Consider the following 19,921-nt stretch of genomic DNA (forward strand, 5'->3'; position numbering starts at 1 on the left):
CTTCGCTGAGCTTTCCTTTCCTTGTGTGTAAAGTGGAGACGGGCGCTGGCGGTCCCCTTACCTGAGGAGAGCTGGTATCAGGGAAAGCCTTCTAAAGTGAACCTCCTTCAGATGGGGACCAAGGTTTCATAGGAAACAGCGGTGGAAAAAAGATTTGCCTGGGGTTCTAGTTTTTGAAAGGAAAACAAAAATTATGAAAATATATTCATAACATTTGTTTCATTTCCTTGGCTGAAAGGCAACATAACATCATAGTTAGGAGTGGAGGCTCTGGCGCAGGCAGCTGGAATAGCAGCTCTGCCATGTTCTGTGTGACCTAATGTGAGTTTAGTTTTCAACTCTGCTAATTCTTTGAATGAACATAAAGTGAATTGTGTGCGTGATTAATCGGGGGGAGAGGGTTCATGATTTTACTGACAAAATTAATTGCACAGTAGGGCATCTCTGCCATCACGTTTGATTTTCAAACCACTGTTATGGGGGTCATTGTTATTAGAAATACCCAAGAACTTTTTTCATTTTCTCATAGGGTCGTGAGTAGAAGGTGCTCTTATTCCTTTAATACTGAAATGATTTTTAAGTCTTTATCTCATTATGATTTTTCGTTTTCACTTACTAATGGATCTCTGACACATTCTCACTGATCAATAGTTTCATGATTTGAGTTCTCCAATGTTCAAAAATACTGTTCTCAACTTTATTTAACCTTATTTCATGTTTTAAAAACAAGTTCCAATTGTATTTTATTTACCATATCTGGTAACCGTACAAGACCAAAACAAATAACTACAAAAAAAAAAATCTGTTGATGTACAAGTGGAATGGCTGGAGAATAGATACTAGCAGTAAGTGGGGGTGCGATGGGGTGGGTGGCTAATGAATAGGGGAGGAAGTTGCTCGTAATTTTATAAGTGGTCAGTTCATTTAAAAAATATTCTTAAGTTTAAGTAACTTTAGCTTCTCAGTGTAACCTTATAACTGCAGGGACTTGTAAATGAAGATTCAGGTAACTCGACCTTCCTACACATTCTCTCAAGGCAGTTGTGAGGATTCTCTGAGATGTAATTTGTAAAATCCTTAGCACGGTGCCTGACATATTATCCTTTCAAATGTGGTTACTGATTGTATTGATAAATATTCTTTGAATATTACCTGTTAACAGGTTTTATAAAAGACATATAAGCCAATGGTAATTAGTGTGTTCAAAGACAAATTAAAGTCATAGGTTTTTAAATTGGATCAATCTTAGAACATCATTTAAATGCAAAAACATGAACAACCCAGAATTTCATAAAGGCAAGAACTGATTTTTTTTTCTGGGTAAGTTGAATGTTATATTTCCTTTTCTCTTTAACTTATTTTCACCTGTTGAAAATTGTCTATTTTTCTTTTGTGTTAACTAGCAATCAAAGATATTGGGATATTTATTCCTCATAATGTCTAAAACATTATATCTTGATGTTCTTTTCATAAGATTTTTCCCCCTTTTGGAAGGAAACTTAAAAAACTGTGGCTGTATACCAAGACCCCAAATCATCCCCTGGTGTCTGCTAGAAAGACTGGAAATATTTTGGCTTTTACCACCCGACGAAACAATTTTGAAAGATGCAGTACAGTTAAAGAAAAAAAGTACTTTCATCTGAAATTTTGAAATTACAGGTGCAGAACTCAAGTATTAGGAAATAAAGTGTAGAGCATGATGTTTATATAGTGAAAAGCTACAGGGTGTGAAGAATTTAGGTAGTTATAACTTGCCTAACAAATACAAACTTGTTTTATTATTACACTTGATGCAAAAGAAGGCACAGAATGGCTTAGCCATGCAGCTCTGCAAGTGAGCACAAAACTTACTGCTCTTTAATATAAAAGAGGAATTAATTTTGGGAAAATTCAAATGAGAATATAGTTTTTAGTATATATTTCAACTTGTAGTTTGATAATTTTATCAAGTATATAGTTTGCCCTGAATTATTGTCTCTACAATTCAACTAGGAAATTCTGATAGGGGTTTCACTCTTTAGGAATATATCTTCATATTCTCATCAAAAGTGTTTTTTTTTTAAAATGTATTTGATTATCAGGGTAAATCTAACACATACCACAAGCTGAGTCATGGAAGACATCTGTACTTTCATGTAAGTGTATGATGGTAAGCCTCCCACACAGCTTAATTTGTTTTAGTATATTTCTTAAAATATTCAGCCACCTTCAAGTTTGCACATAAAGGAATGCATTTTAGTTTGTTCCTTTATTATTTTCTGAATATCATTTCAGTCTTTTCAAAATGACTGCATTTACTATCAAATGCATTTTTGTACCATCAAGTAGAAATGTTGAATGATCTTCTAATTTGATCAGGTTTAGTGAAATGGAAAGGATTGGGATTGTATCTGGCATGACTGTAAACACAAGTAAAAATTGTTAATAGTTTGAGGTACCGTGTGCCCTTCGGATGAGGGGTCATGGTATATGCTCTTGGATATACACGTGTAGTTTAAATGCCTTCTTGATCATTTTGAATTTTGGGGGAGCTACTTATCGCTCTTGGATTAGTCGTTATTTTTATTTTACAGTGTGGCTGATAAGCCGTTTACATTAGAAACGGGTATCTCAGTTTTGTCATATTCTTGTTGTGAGTGTTCTCTTTAATTTGAAGTTTCTCTCCTGGACTCCTTAACCCACTCATCCAATTTGTGAGGTTAGTTTCATTAAACATCGATGACTATAATCCAGAAGCCCATTTAAGTGGGTCCACACAGGGCACAATGTGTTGAAATGAGGGCCGAGGAAGGGCTCCGTTGTCACCCTCTCCCTGTCTTCTCTCAGGGTGACTTACGGAATGTATCTTGTGACCTAGGAAGGTGCCAGTGCCAGTCTGTATAGAAAGTATTAGTAAAACTTAAGTTAAATGACGTCTTATAAACAAATAAATATAGAACTTGTTATATTTTCTCCCTGGTCAAGTGTGTCCCCTGGGAGTTACTGTACTAAATGTCACAATTTGAGTTGCTGTGTGCTTGTTTTCTTAAGACAAGTCCCTTAAGTCCTCTAGCTGGGCTGTGGCCCAGGAACCAGAGCCAGGCTTGGCCTGGTGAACAGAACCCTGTCCCAGTTCTGTTCTCTGTGGGGTGGGGGACGCGGAGCCAGTGAGTGGGTGGTGGTGAGTCTCTCTGTCTGCCTCATTCAGAGTTCTCCTGCGACCCACTTTTCACTTTCTCCCAATCTTTAGGACTCTTTTGTGCAGCTGTGAGCTCCTTGAGGGTTGGGCCACTTCCAGGCCATCTCTGTGGAATGCCTGGCCCCCTGTAGTGTTCAGTCACCACCCTCCCCTGTTTCCTTATTGAGGTATAATTGACCTACAGCATCTTATTAGTTTTGGATGTACAATATGATGATCCAGTATTTTCTATATATTGCAGAATGATAACCACAGTAAGTTTAGTTAACATCTGTCACCATACGTAGTGACAGAATTTATTTTCCTTGAGATCTACTCTCTTGGCAACTTTTAAATATGCAATGCAGTATGAATAACTGTAGCCACCAAGCTGCACATTATATCCCCATGACTTATTTTGTAACTGGAAGTTTGCATCTATCTGAGTCCTTTCAATAAACCCTTTTTGAATGATGCTGGCTCCTTTTTTCTCTAAGTGGGAAGCTGGTTCCTGGGTGTGGGCTTTAAAGGGGCAGACCCACCCAGAGGCAAATGAGGTGCATGCAGCTGGTAAAGAGCTTGGTTAGCGTGACAGTGGCCTGCATGTCTCCAGATGGAAATCTCTGGCCCTCTCTATGATCGGCAGTAGAACTGGCTGTCACCATGGGCTCCTGCCTTGTTCAGCCAAAAGTGGATCTGACCTCTGAGAAGCCTACAATCCAAGCGATTAACTAAGGTGAAAGTTTCAATATGTTTATGTTGACTCTTCTTGGCTTTCTATAATATGATTTCTATTTTGGGAGCAGTCAGTGGGATAATGTCTAGGGTGACAGATTTTCCTTACATGTGGGATTTAACATGAAAGAAGAAAGGGGGAGAGTATTTTATACAGATAGCATCTCGTCTTTGTGTTCTTCTATAACTTTGTCTCTGCAATTTTTCTATCTAATGAGTTACACCGCCGTCAACAATGTTGACAACTAAGGGGCAGGACATAGCTCAGCTGGTTGGCTATGGGGCCTCCTACAATAACTACTCTCCTTTTTATTTGTAGATGCAGAAGCCATGGAGTTGAGCTGCAGCGAAGTACCTCTTTACGTAAGTTCCTAAGCATTGGGCTTCAGGTCTAAGTGGCCCTTTCTTAGACTCAAAACCCATGTGACTGAAGTGGGGAGAAAGACTTTGCTCACTATTGAGTTGAGGCTTTTAAAAAACAACACACAGTGTTACTGTCTAGCTTAAGTATTTGCATCGAAGCCTTTTAAAACTGGTTGGCTCCTGGTACCAAAGTCTCAATTTTAATTATATTTCCCTGAGTAACTTTTTTTTTTAACTGTATAATTTCTGGACTCAGAAATACTCAGTTCATTCATCTGGATGATTTTTTGAACATATTATGATAATAGCCAAGAACGTGTTCTGTGTGTGTCTATTGTGGGGAAGATTTACTGATAATTGTCAGCGAAAAGCATGAAATACACAAAGGAAAAAGTGCTAGGACATATATAGAATAAGTGGGGGATTGGGTGACAGATGCCCGGTGAAATTCCTAGTCAGATGTGCCTTCTGGGTTGAGGGAGGGCTCTGTTCTTGATTGCAGATACCGGGTGTCACAGGGAAGCGAACTGATTGTCTCCTCTCATATAAAATGGCAGATGGCTTCCTCTTCCCTTTGTCCTCATTTCAGGCAAAACCTCATTTCTTGGAATCAGTGTTGATGGGGGATGTGGGGATGGATGTGTAGGAGAACTGCTGTCTCAGGAGGCCTTTGAATCATCACTCATGGAATACAGCAAGAGGATCTAGAATAAGTATATGACCTTAGTTCAGATTTATCCTCAATAGAACAAAATAAAGTTTAATCACAGCCCTCAGTCAATTAAAACATAGTAATTCACTTCCCCTTACCACACTTCACTACCCAGGTAGCCCTTCTTCCTCCTACCACTGCCCCCTCTTACACACATCTCACTGTATTCTCTGGAGAAAGACAACATGATAAATAATAAATAGATATCAAAATAATAAAACTGCCTCCTAGGTTATCCAGTGGGTTTATAGTACATTCTCTCTAGGTTGTGATTGGCAGGTCATAAAATGTGTCTGTAGACAGGCTTGACCCAGCCATAATGAAAGATTGTAAAAAAAGAGTAATCCAAGGCTAAATTGTAAAGTACTCCCAAGTTTTCCTTTTTTGTGTGTACCTCCCTCCTTCTTAACTCTATTCATTTTACCCTGCTCCCCAACTCAAACCAAACAAACAAATTCACAAACTGAATCATGACCTAAAACCTTACAGTTGGTCAACATACCTGTGTAGCTATTTTGAACTCAGACCTACTAGATTATGCTCAGACTTAGGCAATTAACAATGACTAAGGAGAGAAGAGAGACCAAACGAAAGCAAAATTTTTTGTCTAATTATCAAATACGTGCTAATTAGAATAAAATGAAAAATACAGAAGTGTTAAGAAAATACGTCATTCATAATCTCACCCCATATAGATAATGTTATGTTAAAACATTAATTTATCAATTCTAAGGTACATTTTTTTTCGCATTTTAACATCTCTGAAATTGAAATACTCTTATATGCCTTGTGCATTCTGGCAGATGTCATGATGTAGCTGTCATCGCCTACACATGTATGAACTTGGTCACAATGGTTCATATTGTCACTTCAGATTTCTTATGAACCTTGCTGGTACGACATGAATTGCTTTCAAAATTATTTTACCATGATTTGGCGTTAAAAGGCAAAGTTGCTGTGTATATAGAAAGACATGGAAACAGCAGCTTGATGCATGATGAAAGCTGTATAAATAAATTTAGAAGAGCTCTATTTAATATGTTTAAAATAGAACTCTAGTGTCATAATAAGCAGTTTTTTCTTTTAGTGGAATATAAAATGCATGTTATACCTGATGGTATCTTATATTAATCGTGTATATTTCATATGTACATAACTGACTCATTATATATATGGGTTGTAACCTGTTTTTTTTACTTAAAATTTTATGTCAATATTGTTGCAGATTGACCTAAGCCAATCTGACCATTTGGCCTTAGGTAATAAGGAGGTCAGTGGGGGGTATATTATAATGAAAACAAGGCTTAAACCAAATTCCATCAAATAAGTAGTAATACGTAAACAGAGCAGACACAAAACTGTACTGCAACTTGTTACTGTATCTTGGTGGGAGCCTCCTCTCTGCCCTTCTGTCTTCAGTGGTTTGATAAATATTCATTTCTAGTTCAACTACAATCTTGTTTATGAACCTTTAATGTTTTAAAATTCATATTGTATTTCATATTTATTATTTGAAAAAAGCAAAAAGGAAAAATCAAAACCGTATTTAATCCTGTCATCCATGATAAGCGCTGTTTACATTTTGGTATTTTTTTCTTCCAGAGTTTTATCTATATTTTTGTTGAATTTCATTGAAGGTTACTTTGGCATTTATTTAGATGATGTATTTTTAATCATTTGACTGATTGTGATATATTGGATGTCTTAATTTTGATGTTTTTGTGTACTTCTAGCAGTTGTATTTAGTTGTTATAACTGGTTCTTTTGGAAAAATAAGATAACTCTGGTAAATGTGTGATTAAGATAAAACCCAAACAAAACTAGAAATTGTGGAGTCCATAGCATATTGAGATGATATCTTAAAGTAACAAAATAATACTAAGCATAATTGTATACTAATGTACTGGAAAAAGCTCAAGACAGGCTTTAAAAACCTGAAACTAATTAAAAAAATAAATAAATAAATAAAAATTAAAAAAAAATACAAAGCAAGTGAGCAAACAGAAAAAAAAAATATAAATTACAAAATTCATTTCAAGGAGAATTAGATCACATAAATGGAGCAATGATCATGAAGGAAAAAAGTGATAAAATGATTCCTAACTTCTGCCTACCCTTTAAAAAAGGGAACCTCATTCAGTTGGGTCCTATAGGTGATATTTTGTTTGACTATAACCTGTTTTGATTGAACTCTTGTAACATTCTTACAGTCAAAATGTCTTTCTGTCTCTCTTTTTGGGTTACTATAGAGAATCCTTCCAAAAGATGATAGAGAGATGGTTAGTAATACCTACAGAAAAATCTATGAACTTAAGTCTTTTTTCCCCTCCCCATGCATTATGTTTGGATCTATTAAGAAAACTTTCAAGTTTTTCTTCTCTCTCTCTCTCTCTCTCTCTCTCTCTCTCTCTCTCTCTCTCTGTCTCTGTCTCTGTCTCTGTCTCTCGTCTTATATGAGCTAAACTGACAACAATTGTCGGGAAGCAAAATCTCAACAGATTGAGAAAATGCTCTGGAGAATGGCCGTGTTGCAGATTATTTTATACATTACAATCAAATGAGGAGTTATAAGGAGGGTACATGAAATGCATTGGTGGTAGATTAAAGGGGTAGGAGAAAGTAAAGCAGGCAAATCTCTGGGATTGGATAAGCAGTAAAATGGAGGGAAACATACTTCTTTTACATTGGTGGGTATAGGATAAAGTAATTAGCATTTACAGCACATAGAGACCATATTTGGGTAGCAAGATAACAATGAGGGGTTCTGTGACCTTGAGCTCTGGTACAGTGGGTGTGCCCAGAGTGGTCTGGCAAAGGAGATGACTCTGACATTTCAAAGGTATATTACTTTAGATGCAAAAAGACAAGAGACAGGCTCACTTAAGGTAAAGAATGGCCTTTGTCAAGGAAGCTACTGGCCTAGAACGTGACTACCTGCCATGACCCGCTTTTAGTTAGGAACTTTCATGTTCTGACTATCCTATGTGGTTACTTTCAAACTCTGAGATTGTAAGGCCTGCCATGCAGGCCGCCCCTGAGCTTTTCAGGTTTAGTATATGGCCCCTTTTTCATCCAGGTTTCCTGTTTGGTCGTCAGTCAATCCGAAGGATGCATTAATGACCAGTCTTTTGATTGGATAATGTGGTCCCATGGTGCTAGGAAGGCTCATTTCTAGAAAGTCTTAGTGTCAGCGTTTGTCTTGCTGAAAGGTGGACCATTGGGGATGTGGCAAGACCTCGGTTGGAAGTCAAGGCCAAATTTTTCCCAAAAGGGAATGGCAGGTAAATGGGAGACAGTCAGCTCTTATGGGTCTTCATTAAGAAAAAAACCTGCAAGCTGTCTAACCTGCAAATTATCGTGATCTAAGTTTTTCTGTCTGTCTCACTTTTCTGTATTTTGAATCTAGTATAACATTCACTTAAAATTTGAGGGCACACCATACACTTCTGCATTTTTCACCATACACTTCTGACCATGAGATGGGCTCCTATTTACTAGTGTTTTTATTATTTTAATATGGCCCATCTACTGCTCATGGAAGTACCCAAGTGTTATTCATTATTCATCTGATGCCTACTAGTTGTGCAATTGGGAACTAACTTTCAGGTTTAATCCAAGCCAAGGCTGTTAAGAAAACAATGGTGTAAATTACAATTACTATCTAAAAATTTCCAGAGGTCAGGAGGACAGTAAGAGTTTCATAAGTAAGTTTCCTGTGCCTCAGCAGCCATTATAGACAGCCATTTTTTTTTCCTTTGCCACTTCAGCTTCCATCTGAATTAATATAGTTAGTAGTCCTCGTTGGGTGAGTGGGTGAGCACGTTCCTGTAATTGCGTTCTAGAGTTTATACATAAAATTCCTTTCTCAGTATTCCTTTCCCACTAACCTTCTATAACTCCCCTTGTCCTTCTTAGTTTGTCTCTTTTTATTCATTCAGAAATAACCAACTTATTAGGACAAGCTACTTCCTTTTGACTTCCCTCAGAAACACACACATCCATTTTCTTCCTTCTGTAATAACATTCCTTCTAAATTTCAAAAGAGAAACCATAAAAAGAGTATTATGGATATACAGGTTATTTACATTCAGCAATTATTCATAGTTGGGCTATATAAGAACAAAGATTGAGAAAAGCCCAAAGAATAAATATAACTATTATTATGACTAATATTATTAGCAGACAGGTAGAGACAAACAAATTTTTTTTTTAATCAAAATCAATTTGTAGGTATACAGTCCCTCTCGATGTCTTGGGTTAGTTGTCTATCTCTGACGTCAGTGGCTTCTCATCCCTGTGGAGTCTTTGATGTCCTCTGTAGGAAGAGGGGAGTGTCAGAGACAGAGGCAGATGCCCATTTGAGGTTAGCCACCTTGTTTTTTTTCTTAATGAGAAATGTGAATCCTTGAGTTAACACCTTTAAGCTTAGCTGTACATGGATTAGGTAGTAATACCTGATAATATAACTAGGTTGGAGAGTCTTTAATTGATGTCTTTTCCATTGGACAACATCTCCTGGTTTGTGTTGTGGTCTTTGAAGTCTTCGTTTCCTGGGAGCACACTGTGAAATGAATCAGTTTCTGATTTATCAGTTTCGTTAAGCTGGTTAATAAGTCCTTGATAATAATGCAGAATGTCCCCATTTAGTAAAGTTGGTTTATATGTCCCTTCATTGAGATGCACAGGGTGAGCAGTGACTAATGAGGAGAAAGGCCATTTTTACCAAAAGGAGTAGATCTCAGGTTGAGAAGCACTATAGGAAGAGCTTTTGGCTAAGGGAGATTAAAAGCTGAAAATTTACCTATTGAGTTCTTTTTAAAATTATAATAATTAACATTTGTCACACATGTATTATGTACTAAACACTGTTTTGAGGTTTTACATGCATTTCTGTAGATGGATTCACCCTCTTTATTTCCAATTGCAGTTGACATTCAATATTATATTAGCTTCAGGTATACAGCACAGTGGTTAGACATTTATGTAACTTACAAAATAATCCCCTGATAAGTCTAGTATCCCCCTGGCACCATACAGTTATTACAGGATTATTGACTGTATTCCCTATGCTGTACTTTACATCCCTGTGACTATTTTGTAACTGCCAATTTGTGCTTCTTAATCCCTTCACCTTTTTCACCCAGCCCCCCAACCCTTCCTCCCATCTGGCAATCATCAATTTGTTCTCTGTGTCTATGAGTCTGTTTCTGTTTTGTTTATTTGTTTTGATTTTTAGATTTCACAAATAAGTGAAATCATCTGCTATTTGTCTTTCTCTGACTTATTTCACTTAGCATAATATACTCTATTCAGGTTGTCATATATGGAAAGATTTATTTCTTTTTTATGGCTGAGTAATATTCCATTGTATATATGTACCACATCTTCTTTATCCAGTCATCTATTGATGGACATTTAGGTTGCTTCCATATCTTGGCTATTCTAAATAATGCTACAATGAATATAGGGATGCATATAGCTTTTTGAATTACTGGTAGTGTATTGGATTTCTTTAGATAAATCACCCCGAAGTGGAATTGCTGGGTCATAAGGTAGCTCTGTTTTTAATTTTTTAAGGAATCTCCATATCTTCATACTGTTTTCCATAGTGGCTGCACCAATTTGCAATCCCACCAACAGTGCTAGAGGGTTCCCTTTTCTCCACATCCTCACCAACACTTGTTTGTTCATTTGCTCATGGTAGCCATTCTGACAGATGTGAGTTGGTATCTCATTGTTGTTTTAATTAGTATTTCTCTGACATTGAGCATCTTTTCATGTCTTTTGGCTATCTGTGTGTCCTGTTTGGAAAAATGTCTATTCAAGTTCTCTGCTCATTTTGTAACTGGATCTTTTTTTTTTTTTTTTTTTTGGCATTAAGTTGTTTGAGTTCTTTATAAGTTTTGGATATTAACTCCTTATCAGATGTATCATTGGCAAATATCTTCTCCTATTCAGTAGGTTTTCTTTTTCATACTTTTGATGGTTTCCTTTTCTGTGCAAAAGTTTTAGTTTGATATAGTCCCATTTGTTTATTATAATTTTCTTTGTTTCCCTTGGCTGAGGAGGTATATCCAAAAAATATTACTAACAGCAATGTGAGAGTTTACTGCCTATGTTTTCTCCTAGGAATTTTATAGTTTCGGGTCTTATATTTAAGTCTTTAATCCATTTTGAGTTTATTTTTGTATATAGTGTAAGAAAGTGTTCTATTTTTTTTTTTTTTGCATGTATCTGTCCAGTTTTCCCAACAGCATTTATTGAAGAGACATCTTTACCCCATTGTATATTCTTGCCTCCTTTGTCATTGATTAATTGACCATGTAGGCATGGGTTTATTTCTGTGCTTTCTGTTCTGTTCCATTCATCTAGTTGTCTTTTTTATTTTATTTTATTCCCATACCATGCAGTTTTGATTACCATAGCCTTGTAATAAAGTTTGTTATCAGGTAGGGTAATATCTTCAACTTAGTTCTTCTTCCTTGAGATTGCGGTGGCTATTTGGGAGTCTTTTATGGTTCTGTATAAATTTGAGGATTATTTAGTTCTGTGAAAAATGCCATTGGTATTTTGATAGGGATTGCAATGAATCTATGAATTGCTTTGGGTAGTGTGGGCATACTAATGATGTTCTTCCTATCCATGAGTACAGTGCATGCTTCAATTTATTTGCATCTTCTTCAGTTTCTTTCTTTAATGTCTTATAATTTTCCAAGTACAGATCTTTTACCTCCTTGGTTAAATTTATTCCTAGGTATTTTTTTACGCAATTGTAAATGAGATTGTTTTTTAAATTTATCTTTTTGATAGTTTGTTTATATGACTTTTGAAGTGATTCCTCTTATAACTCTAGGGGGATAAATCTAGACTGTCAGATCCCCCGATAGTCTAAGTGTATAAAAATGCAACTGATTTCTGAATATTAATTTTGTATCCTGCTACTTTACTGAATTCATTTATCAGTTCTACCAGTTTTTTGGTGGACTCTTTAGGGTTCTCTTTATATAGTGTCATGCCATCTGTAAATAGTAACATTTTTACTTATTCCTTTCCAACTTGGATGCATTTATTTATTTATTATTTTTTTTTTTTCTTGTCTGATTGCTGTGGCTAGGACTACCCATTCTATGTTGAATAAAAGTGGTGAAAGTGCACATCCTTGTCTTGTTTCTGATCTTAAGGAAAATGCTTTTAGCTTTTCCCTGTTGAATATGTTAGCAGTGGGTTTGTCATATATGGACTTTATTATGTTGAGGTATGTTCCCTCTATTCCCACTTTGCTGAGTTTCTTTTTTTTTAATCATAAATGGATGCTGGTGTTTGTCAAATGTTTTTTCTGCATCTACTGATATACAATTTTTATCCTTCATTTTGTTTATGTAGTGTATCACATAATTGGATTTGCAGATAGTAAACCAACCTTACATCCCAGGAATAAATCCTACTTGATCATGGTGTATGATTTTTTTAATGTATTGCTGAATTCGGTTTGCTAGTACTTTGTTGAGGATTTTGGCATTTTTATTCATCAGGGATATTGGACTATAATTTTCTTCTGTAATGTCTGTGCCTGGTTTTGGAATCATGGTAATAGTTGCCTCATAAAATGAGCTTGGGAGCCTTCCCTCCTCTTGAGTTTTTTAGACTAGTTTGGAAAGAATAGGTGTTAATTCTTCTTTGAATGTTTGGTAACATTCACCTGTGAAGCCTTCTGGTCCAGGACTTTTGTTTGTTGTGTTTTTTTGGTTACTGATTTCATTTTGTTAGTAGTAATTGATCTGTTTAGATTTTCTTTTTCTTCTTGATTCAGTCTTGGAAGATTGTACATTTCTAGGAATTTATCCATTTCTTCCAGATATCCAATTTGTTGACATTTGTATTATTTTCCTATAATCCATTGCATTTCTGTGGTGGTTGTCACTTCTCTTTCATTTCTGAATTTATTTATTTGGATCCTTTTTTTTTTTCTTGATGAGTCTGGTTAAAGGTTTATCAATTTTGTTTATCTTCTTAAAGAACCAGCTCTTGATTTCATTGATTTTTTGTATTATTTTTTTTAGACTCTGTTTTGTTTATTTCCACTCTGATCTTTATTATTTCCTTCCTTCTATGCTTTTTGGGCTTTCTTTTTTTCTTTTTCTTTTCTTTTCTTTTTTTTGCTGTTCTTTTTCTGGTTCCTTTAGGTGTAAGGTTAGATTGTTCATTTGAGATTCTTCTTATTTCTTGAGGTAGGCCTGTAGTGCTATGACTGTCCCTCTTAGGACTGCTTTTGCTGTATCCTATAGATTTTAGGTTGTTGTATTTTCATTTTCATTTGTCTCAAGGTATCTTTTGATTTTTCCCTTGAACTCATTGTTAACCCACTCGTTGTTTAGTAGCATATTATTTAGCCTCCATATATTTGTGTTTTTCAGGTTTTTTTCTTCCAATTGATGTCTAATTTCATACCATTGTGGTATGGAGAGAATATGCTTGGTATGATTTCAGTCTTCTTAAATTTATTGAGACTTGTTTTATAGCCTAATATGTGATCTATCCTGGAAAGTGTTCTATGTGTAATTGAAAAGAATGTATATTCTGTTGCTTTAGGATGAAATGCTCTAAGAATATCAATTAAATCCATCTGTGCTAGTGTGTCATTAAAGCCTCTGTTTCCTTGTTGATTTTCTGTCTGGAAGATGTATCCATTGGTGTCAATGGGGTGTTAAAGCCCCCACTAATACTTAGACTGTATTAGTACTGTTGATTTTTCCCTTTATGTTCATCAATATTTGCTTTATATATTTAAGAGCTCCTATGTTGGGTGCATAAGTGTTTACAAGGTTTATATCCTCTTGATGAATTGATTCCTTTATCATTAAGAAATGTGTCCTTCTTTGTCTGTTCTTATAACCTTTGTTTTAAAGTCTATTTTTTTCTGATATAAATATTGATACCCCAGCTCTTTTTTTCATTTCCATTTGTAGGAAATATATTTTTCCTCCCCTTTACTTTCAAACTGTGGGTGTCTTTTGATCTGAAGTGTGTCTCTTGTAGATAAAATATAGATGGGTATTATTTTCTCATCCATTCAGCTACCTTATGTCTTTTGACTGGAGCATTTAATCCATTTATATTGCAAGTGATTATTGATAGAGATGTAGTCATTGCCATTTTATTATTCATATTTATGTTCTTTTATTCCCCCTTCCTCTTCTTCTTAGAGAAATCCCTTTAGCATAATAATGACTGAAAACTTCCTTAGGATGGTGAAGGAAATAGACATACAAGTCCTGGAAGTGCAGAGACTCCCACTGGTAAACTTCTTTAGCTGTTTCTTATCTGGGAAGTTTCTTTCATCTCTCCTTTGATTTTAAATGATAGCATTCCTGGGTAGAATAGTCTTGGTTGTAGATCCTTGCTTTTCATCACTTTGAATATTTTGTGCCAATAACTTCTTGTCTGCAAAGTTTCTGTTGAGAAATCAGCTGACAATTTTGTGGGAGCTCCTTTGCAGGTAAGTAACTGCTTTTCACTTGCTGCTTTTAAGATTCTCTCTTTGTCTTTAAACTTTGGCATTTTAATTATGATGTGTCTTGGTGTTGGCCTGTTTGCGTTCATCTTGTTTGGGACTCTCTATACTTCCAGGACTTGTATGTCTGTTTCCTTCACCATGTTAAGGAACTTTTCAGTCATTATTTCTTCAAACAGGTTCTCAATTCCTTGCTCTGTGTCTTCTCCTTCTGGTGCCCCTATGATGTACTTGTTATACTTGATGTTGTCCCAGCGGTCCCTTAAACTATCGTCATTAAAAAAAATGTTTTTTCCTTTTTGCTATTCTGATTGGATGTTTTCTGCTGCCTTATCTTCCAAATTACTGATTTGGTCCTTTGCTTCATCTAATCTATTGTTTCTGTCTACTAGTTTATTCTTTGTTTTTTACTGTTTTTCCTTCCTTCCTTCCTTCCTTCCTTCCTTCCTTCCTTTCTTTTTTTTAAAATCATTTTATGTCCTTTTTAATGCTTGCTATCTCTTTGTTGAAGTTCTCACTGAGTTAATCTATTCTTCCCCTAAATTCACTGACCACCCTTATAACCAGTATTTTGAACTCTGTATCTGGTAGGTTGCTTGCCTCCATTTCATTTAGCTCTTTTTCTTTTTTCTAGAGGAGTTTTCTCTTATTCTTTCATTTGGGACATATTTCTTTGTCTCCTCATTTTGTCTGCCTGTCTGTGTTTGTTTCTAAGTATTAGGTAGATCTGCTATGTCTCCCAGTCTTGGCAGGGTGGCCTTATGTAGTAGGTGTCCTGTGGGGCTCAGTGGTGCCGTGTCCATGATCACCTGGGCCAGGTGCTCTAGGAGTGTCCCTTTGTGTGGGTTGTGTGTGTGCTCCTGTTGTAGTTGACCCTTGTTGGCACGTCAGTGGGTGGGGATTGACTTTCAGGTGGGGATTGACTGGAGATTGACCATGACCACAGTACAGTCATGGCTGTGTGTGGGCTGACCCCCTGGAGTAGGTTTTGCCCCAGTGGGGCTCTGGTGCCTGCCAAGTACACCCTTTGGTTGTGGCACGTGTGGAGCTAATTGGGTGGTGCTCTGTTGTGATCTGAAGCTGGGTGCAGTGTTGTGATCAACACTGGGTGTGTTGGTTCTTGGACCTCTTGGGAGGGGCTCCCATGCAAGCCAAAGTCAGCCACTGCCTGTAACTGGCCTGGGGCCACTTGGTAGGAGGTACAAAGTGATCCTTGTTTGGTAGCTGACTTTGCTGGGCCTGGAGGTGCATGCAAGAGGCCACACCGTGAACCAAGTCTGACTGCTTTCAGTACCAGGCCTGGAGCCACTCAGCAAAAGGCACAGGGCACCCCAAGGCATGCCACCACCTGCTAGCTGCCTGTAAGGCACAGCTGCTATAAGAGCCTTGGGTGGTACGTGAGTTGGGTGAGGCAGGGTCTCGGATTCAACAGGGTGGGGTGAGTGGTGTTCACCAAGTTAATGCACATTCAGATTTGATGACAGTGCCGAGCCTGGGGCCACTCTGTGAGAAGCATAGGATACACCGAGGCTAGCCACTGCTTGCTTAGGGCTTGTGGACCTTTGAGAGTTTTTATGAAAGACTGCAGCATGGGCCAATCCTGGTTGTCTGCTGCTGAAAAATCCTCTGGCAGTGCATGAGTTGGGTGGAGTGCAGTTTCAGGGGTCGTCAGGGTGGGGCAAATGGTGTTCACCAGGTTAATGCAGATTTAGATTTGGCCCGTTGGGGGGAGGGCTCAACACAGAGACAATGGTGGCTGTCCTTTCAGCCCTCCCTCTGAAGCCACACAACTAAATTTCTCCCTGTATGTCTCTGTCCCGTTGCCTGAGCCTAGGATGTATGCCTGCAAGCAAGTGAATCTGTATACAGACCCTTTAAGGATACAGCTGGGTTTCTAGCAGCCTCTTGTCTCACCTGGACAGACTGAATCATCACCGATTTTCACAGCCTGATGTTATGGGGGCTCCTCTTCCTGGCACTGGTGCTCTGGGCTGGGGAGCCTGGTATGGGTCTGGGACCCCTCAGTCCTCAGGGGTGATCTCTGCAGCTGAGATATCCCTTCAGATCCTTAACATCCACATGGAGGTTTGGGGCCAGCCCATGTGGCATCTTCGTCACTTCTACCAGTCTTGATGTGGCTTCTTATTTATATCCTTAGTTATAGGACTTCTATTCAGCTAGTCTTCAGATGGTTCTCCAGGTTGATTGTTCTGTAATTTAGTTGTAGTTTTGATGTGGTCATGGAAGGAGGTGAGAACAACATTTACCTACTCCACCATCTTAACCAGAACCTCAACTTTCTTTTTAAAGTTTTATTCTTTTATGTTCACTATTTTTCGCCCTGTTAGAACAATTTTATTATAAAAGGGGAAACTCTTCTTTCTTCTTTTGGACTGTTCTTCTTTTGGGGATCTGAATTCTGGAGGGATGTTTTCTTTATTTTCCACTTAAGTTTTCCGTAATGTCAAGTTTTGGGTTTTTTTTTTCCCCTTTGTGCTTGCCAGCACATTTTTAGATTTCATTACTTTGTTTTTAGTTTCTATGTAGTATTTTCGAATATTGGCCTGTTTGTTCTTATGCCCATGTAGTTTTATGGAGATAATCTTTTATATTTCATTGTGAGTACAAAGCAAGAACTCAAAAAAGTTTATTTCTCTTTCTCCCAGGAATCTGTTTCAGAGAGAGGTGCAGTCTCTGATTCTGTCTGTTGTGCTGTAAATTTGTTTTGGCTTTTGGGGGCACACATTTCTTTTTCTCAACTTTTTTTGGCAAATATTTCTGTTTGCTCATCTTCAGGAAAGATACTCTATCTTAGTATTAGGGATGCAGGGATATTCCTGAACTCAGCCACGGATTCACTCTAACTTTTAAAATGAACCATGGAGGTCCACTGAGTTGCTATTGCAGAAAAAAAATGCTGCACTATAATTAGAGAAGAAGCAGGGATTGGCAAGAATGATAGCCAAGAGTTTTACAATATCTTTGAAAATCTTAGGGATGTGAGCATTGTAAATCCAAGTTTCAGCCTCTGAGCAGTTTCCTGAATCTGTACTTAAAGGGGCACTAAAGGAACAGTTCTGGAAGGCCAGGCTGTTCCCAACAGAAAAGATTGCAGAGGCATGCTGTCTGGTTTGAGATCTGGGCTTAATTTTTAAATTGAATGGTAATTTAAGCTAGTGAAGAGTTGTAGAAATGAAGCTAATGAGAAGAGTGAAGGCCTGGAAAAGTATAAATTAGAATTAATATAACTGATCTAAGATGTTTATTTTCTAGTTTGAAACTCTTTGACACCACTTGGGAGTTTGAAAATCCTGTGTTGGAAGTCATAAAGTTATTTTTGCTTTGTTTGTTTTAGTTTGTTGCTTTTAGTCTTTTTGTTATTTTCTAGTTTGTACATAAAAAGAGATAGGAAATGATGCAAGTACAGCTTGAAAGGAGAGATTTTTGCTTACTGGCTATTTGAATTTTGAAAGAGGAAGAGATTTTGCATTCATAAGCTAAATTGCATGTTTTTCCTGGTGAATGTTCTTTGATTACTTTTTAAATTGAGTTTTCTCTAAATTTTTCTTAAGGAATGTTATAAAACATATACATGTTATACTTATTTACTTATTCACCCAAGAACTGCCCTTTTCACATTAAATATATTTTTATTTTTATGTAAATTGTAATTAGCAATTATCTTCCCAAAATATCAGTTCAGTCCTGTGAATAAAACAGAGCTCTTTCTTGAGAAATTGTTGGTCAAAACGTTTTCTCCCCTTTTTTCTCAGTAAAATAGCTTTATGTTAAATGATTATTTAAATAACACTTGCCTATCATTAAAAAATAAGTAAAATTATCAGGAAGAAAGTAAAGATTATTTGAAATTCTAACTTTGTAAGAAATTTCCTTAGTATTTTGGTGATGCTCCTTTCAGAAATTTGTTATTGCACACACGTGCACACACACACACACACACACACACACACACACACACACACGATGTTCCATAACAGGAACCATACAGAAAGCTGTTTTTATTTTCTTAGACCCCATTAATTATTTCCCCCCATTTCATACCTCCCTTTCTGTCCTCCAGCGTAACTCTTGTTGAAACTTAGTGCACTTGTTTTCAGTAGCATTAGTGTTCCCTGGGAACTTGTAGGAAATACAGATTTTTGGACCTTACCCCAGACCTACTGTATCAGATGCTCTGGGGTGGGGCCCTGCAATCTGTGTTCTAACATAGACGTCAGGTAATTCTGATGTAGTACACTAAACTTTGAGAACTATTGACTTATTTTATGTGCTCATACAACGCTATACATACATATATACAGATACAAGCTTTAATAAAATCATTAAAAAATCTGGATCATATTATATAGGCCTTTCTATCTTTTCTAACTCAGCAACTTTGTAAAAACTCCAAGTCATCAGGCATAGCTCAAACACATTCTTTTTAATGAATGGGGAAGGGGGGTGTTGATCAAAAGCCACTCCCCTGTGGATGGGTATTCACCATGTTTTGGTTCTTGGCAACCATGAACAAGTATTCACTAGACTTCCTTGCCCATATGTCCTTATAGATTGATGCTTTTGTCTCTATGGAATAGAATCCCAGGAATGGCATTGCTGGATAAAGGGTGTACATATTTCAAATTTTTAATGGATTGCTTTGCAAATGAGATAGAGGTAACAGTTCACATTTCATTTAGCAATTTTCAGAAATGTCTAATATCTAATTCTTTAGCTTTAATAACTGATAATTATTGAGGGCTTTGTTCTCATTCTCATTGTGCAAAGAAAGGTAACTTCTTAAATTTTGTGTTATTTTAAAAAATTTCAAAAAAATTCTCTTGCTTGTGATTTAATCTCCCCACCCCCCGCCCCACCCCATGGAACTTCATTTCTATTGTTTCCCAAATGTTTGTTACTATAAGCATTTAAACCATGGAGATTTTTATAACATCTGCAGAAGGTGTGTCTGTGAACCTTTGAGCGTGGGCTCTTGCTTTCTTCCACCCTTTAGGCATGTTAATCATAGCAACTGACTGAGAAGAGTATTATCATTTCTTTCTCTGGAGGCAGCAAATTGTACAACTGGGCAGTGCAATTTTCACTTCAGTAGCTTGTTGCCAGCTGGATCTAAGCTGCTTCCCTATTCCCTTAGCATTTTATGTTTATATTCTTTTATTCTGAGTCACAGTCTCCTGCTGTTTGGTCCCAAGAATATTGTTTGCTACTGGACTCATTGTATATATTAATTGAAGTTTCAATATGTTGTTTAGAGATCTGATTAGTACTTTAGGTAGCTGAGCTAAACCTCCCCCACTCAACCTCTATTACTTCTGGGGCTCGGTGTGGTGTTCTTGAATCCTTGGCCAAGTGCACTCCTCCTGGCCCCAGCCTTCTAGGGGGAGGAACCGAGGACAGGTCCCTGGGCCTGTTTCCTACCCAG

General features: G+C 37.0%; 1 protein-coding gene across 4 annotated transcripts in view; it reads left to right on the plus strand.

Moving 5' to 3' along the window:
* ARHGEF28 (Rho guanine nucleotide exchange factor 28) overlaps positions 1–19,921 on the plus strand; it is a 289,722-nt gene that overhangs the window by 49,324 nt on the left and 220,477 nt on the right. For all 4 annotated transcript variants that reach the window (XM_088796567.1, XM_088796568.1, XM_088796569.1 and 1 more), the window contains exon 2: positions 4,212–4,255. In XM_088796567.1, the coding sequence (XP_088652693.1) occupies positions 4,212–4,255 (44 nt within the window). The remainder of the gene's footprint in view (positions 1–4,211; positions 4,256–19,921) is intronic.

This window comes from Rhinolophus sinicus, chromosome 3 (genome assembly GCF_057876585.1).
Source record: "Rhinolophus sinicus isolate RSI-liver-muscle chromosome 3, RSI-T2T, whole genome shotgun sequence".
NCBI lineage: Eukaryota > Metazoa > Chordata > Mammalia > Chiroptera > Rhinolophidae > Rhinolophus > Rhinolophus sinicus.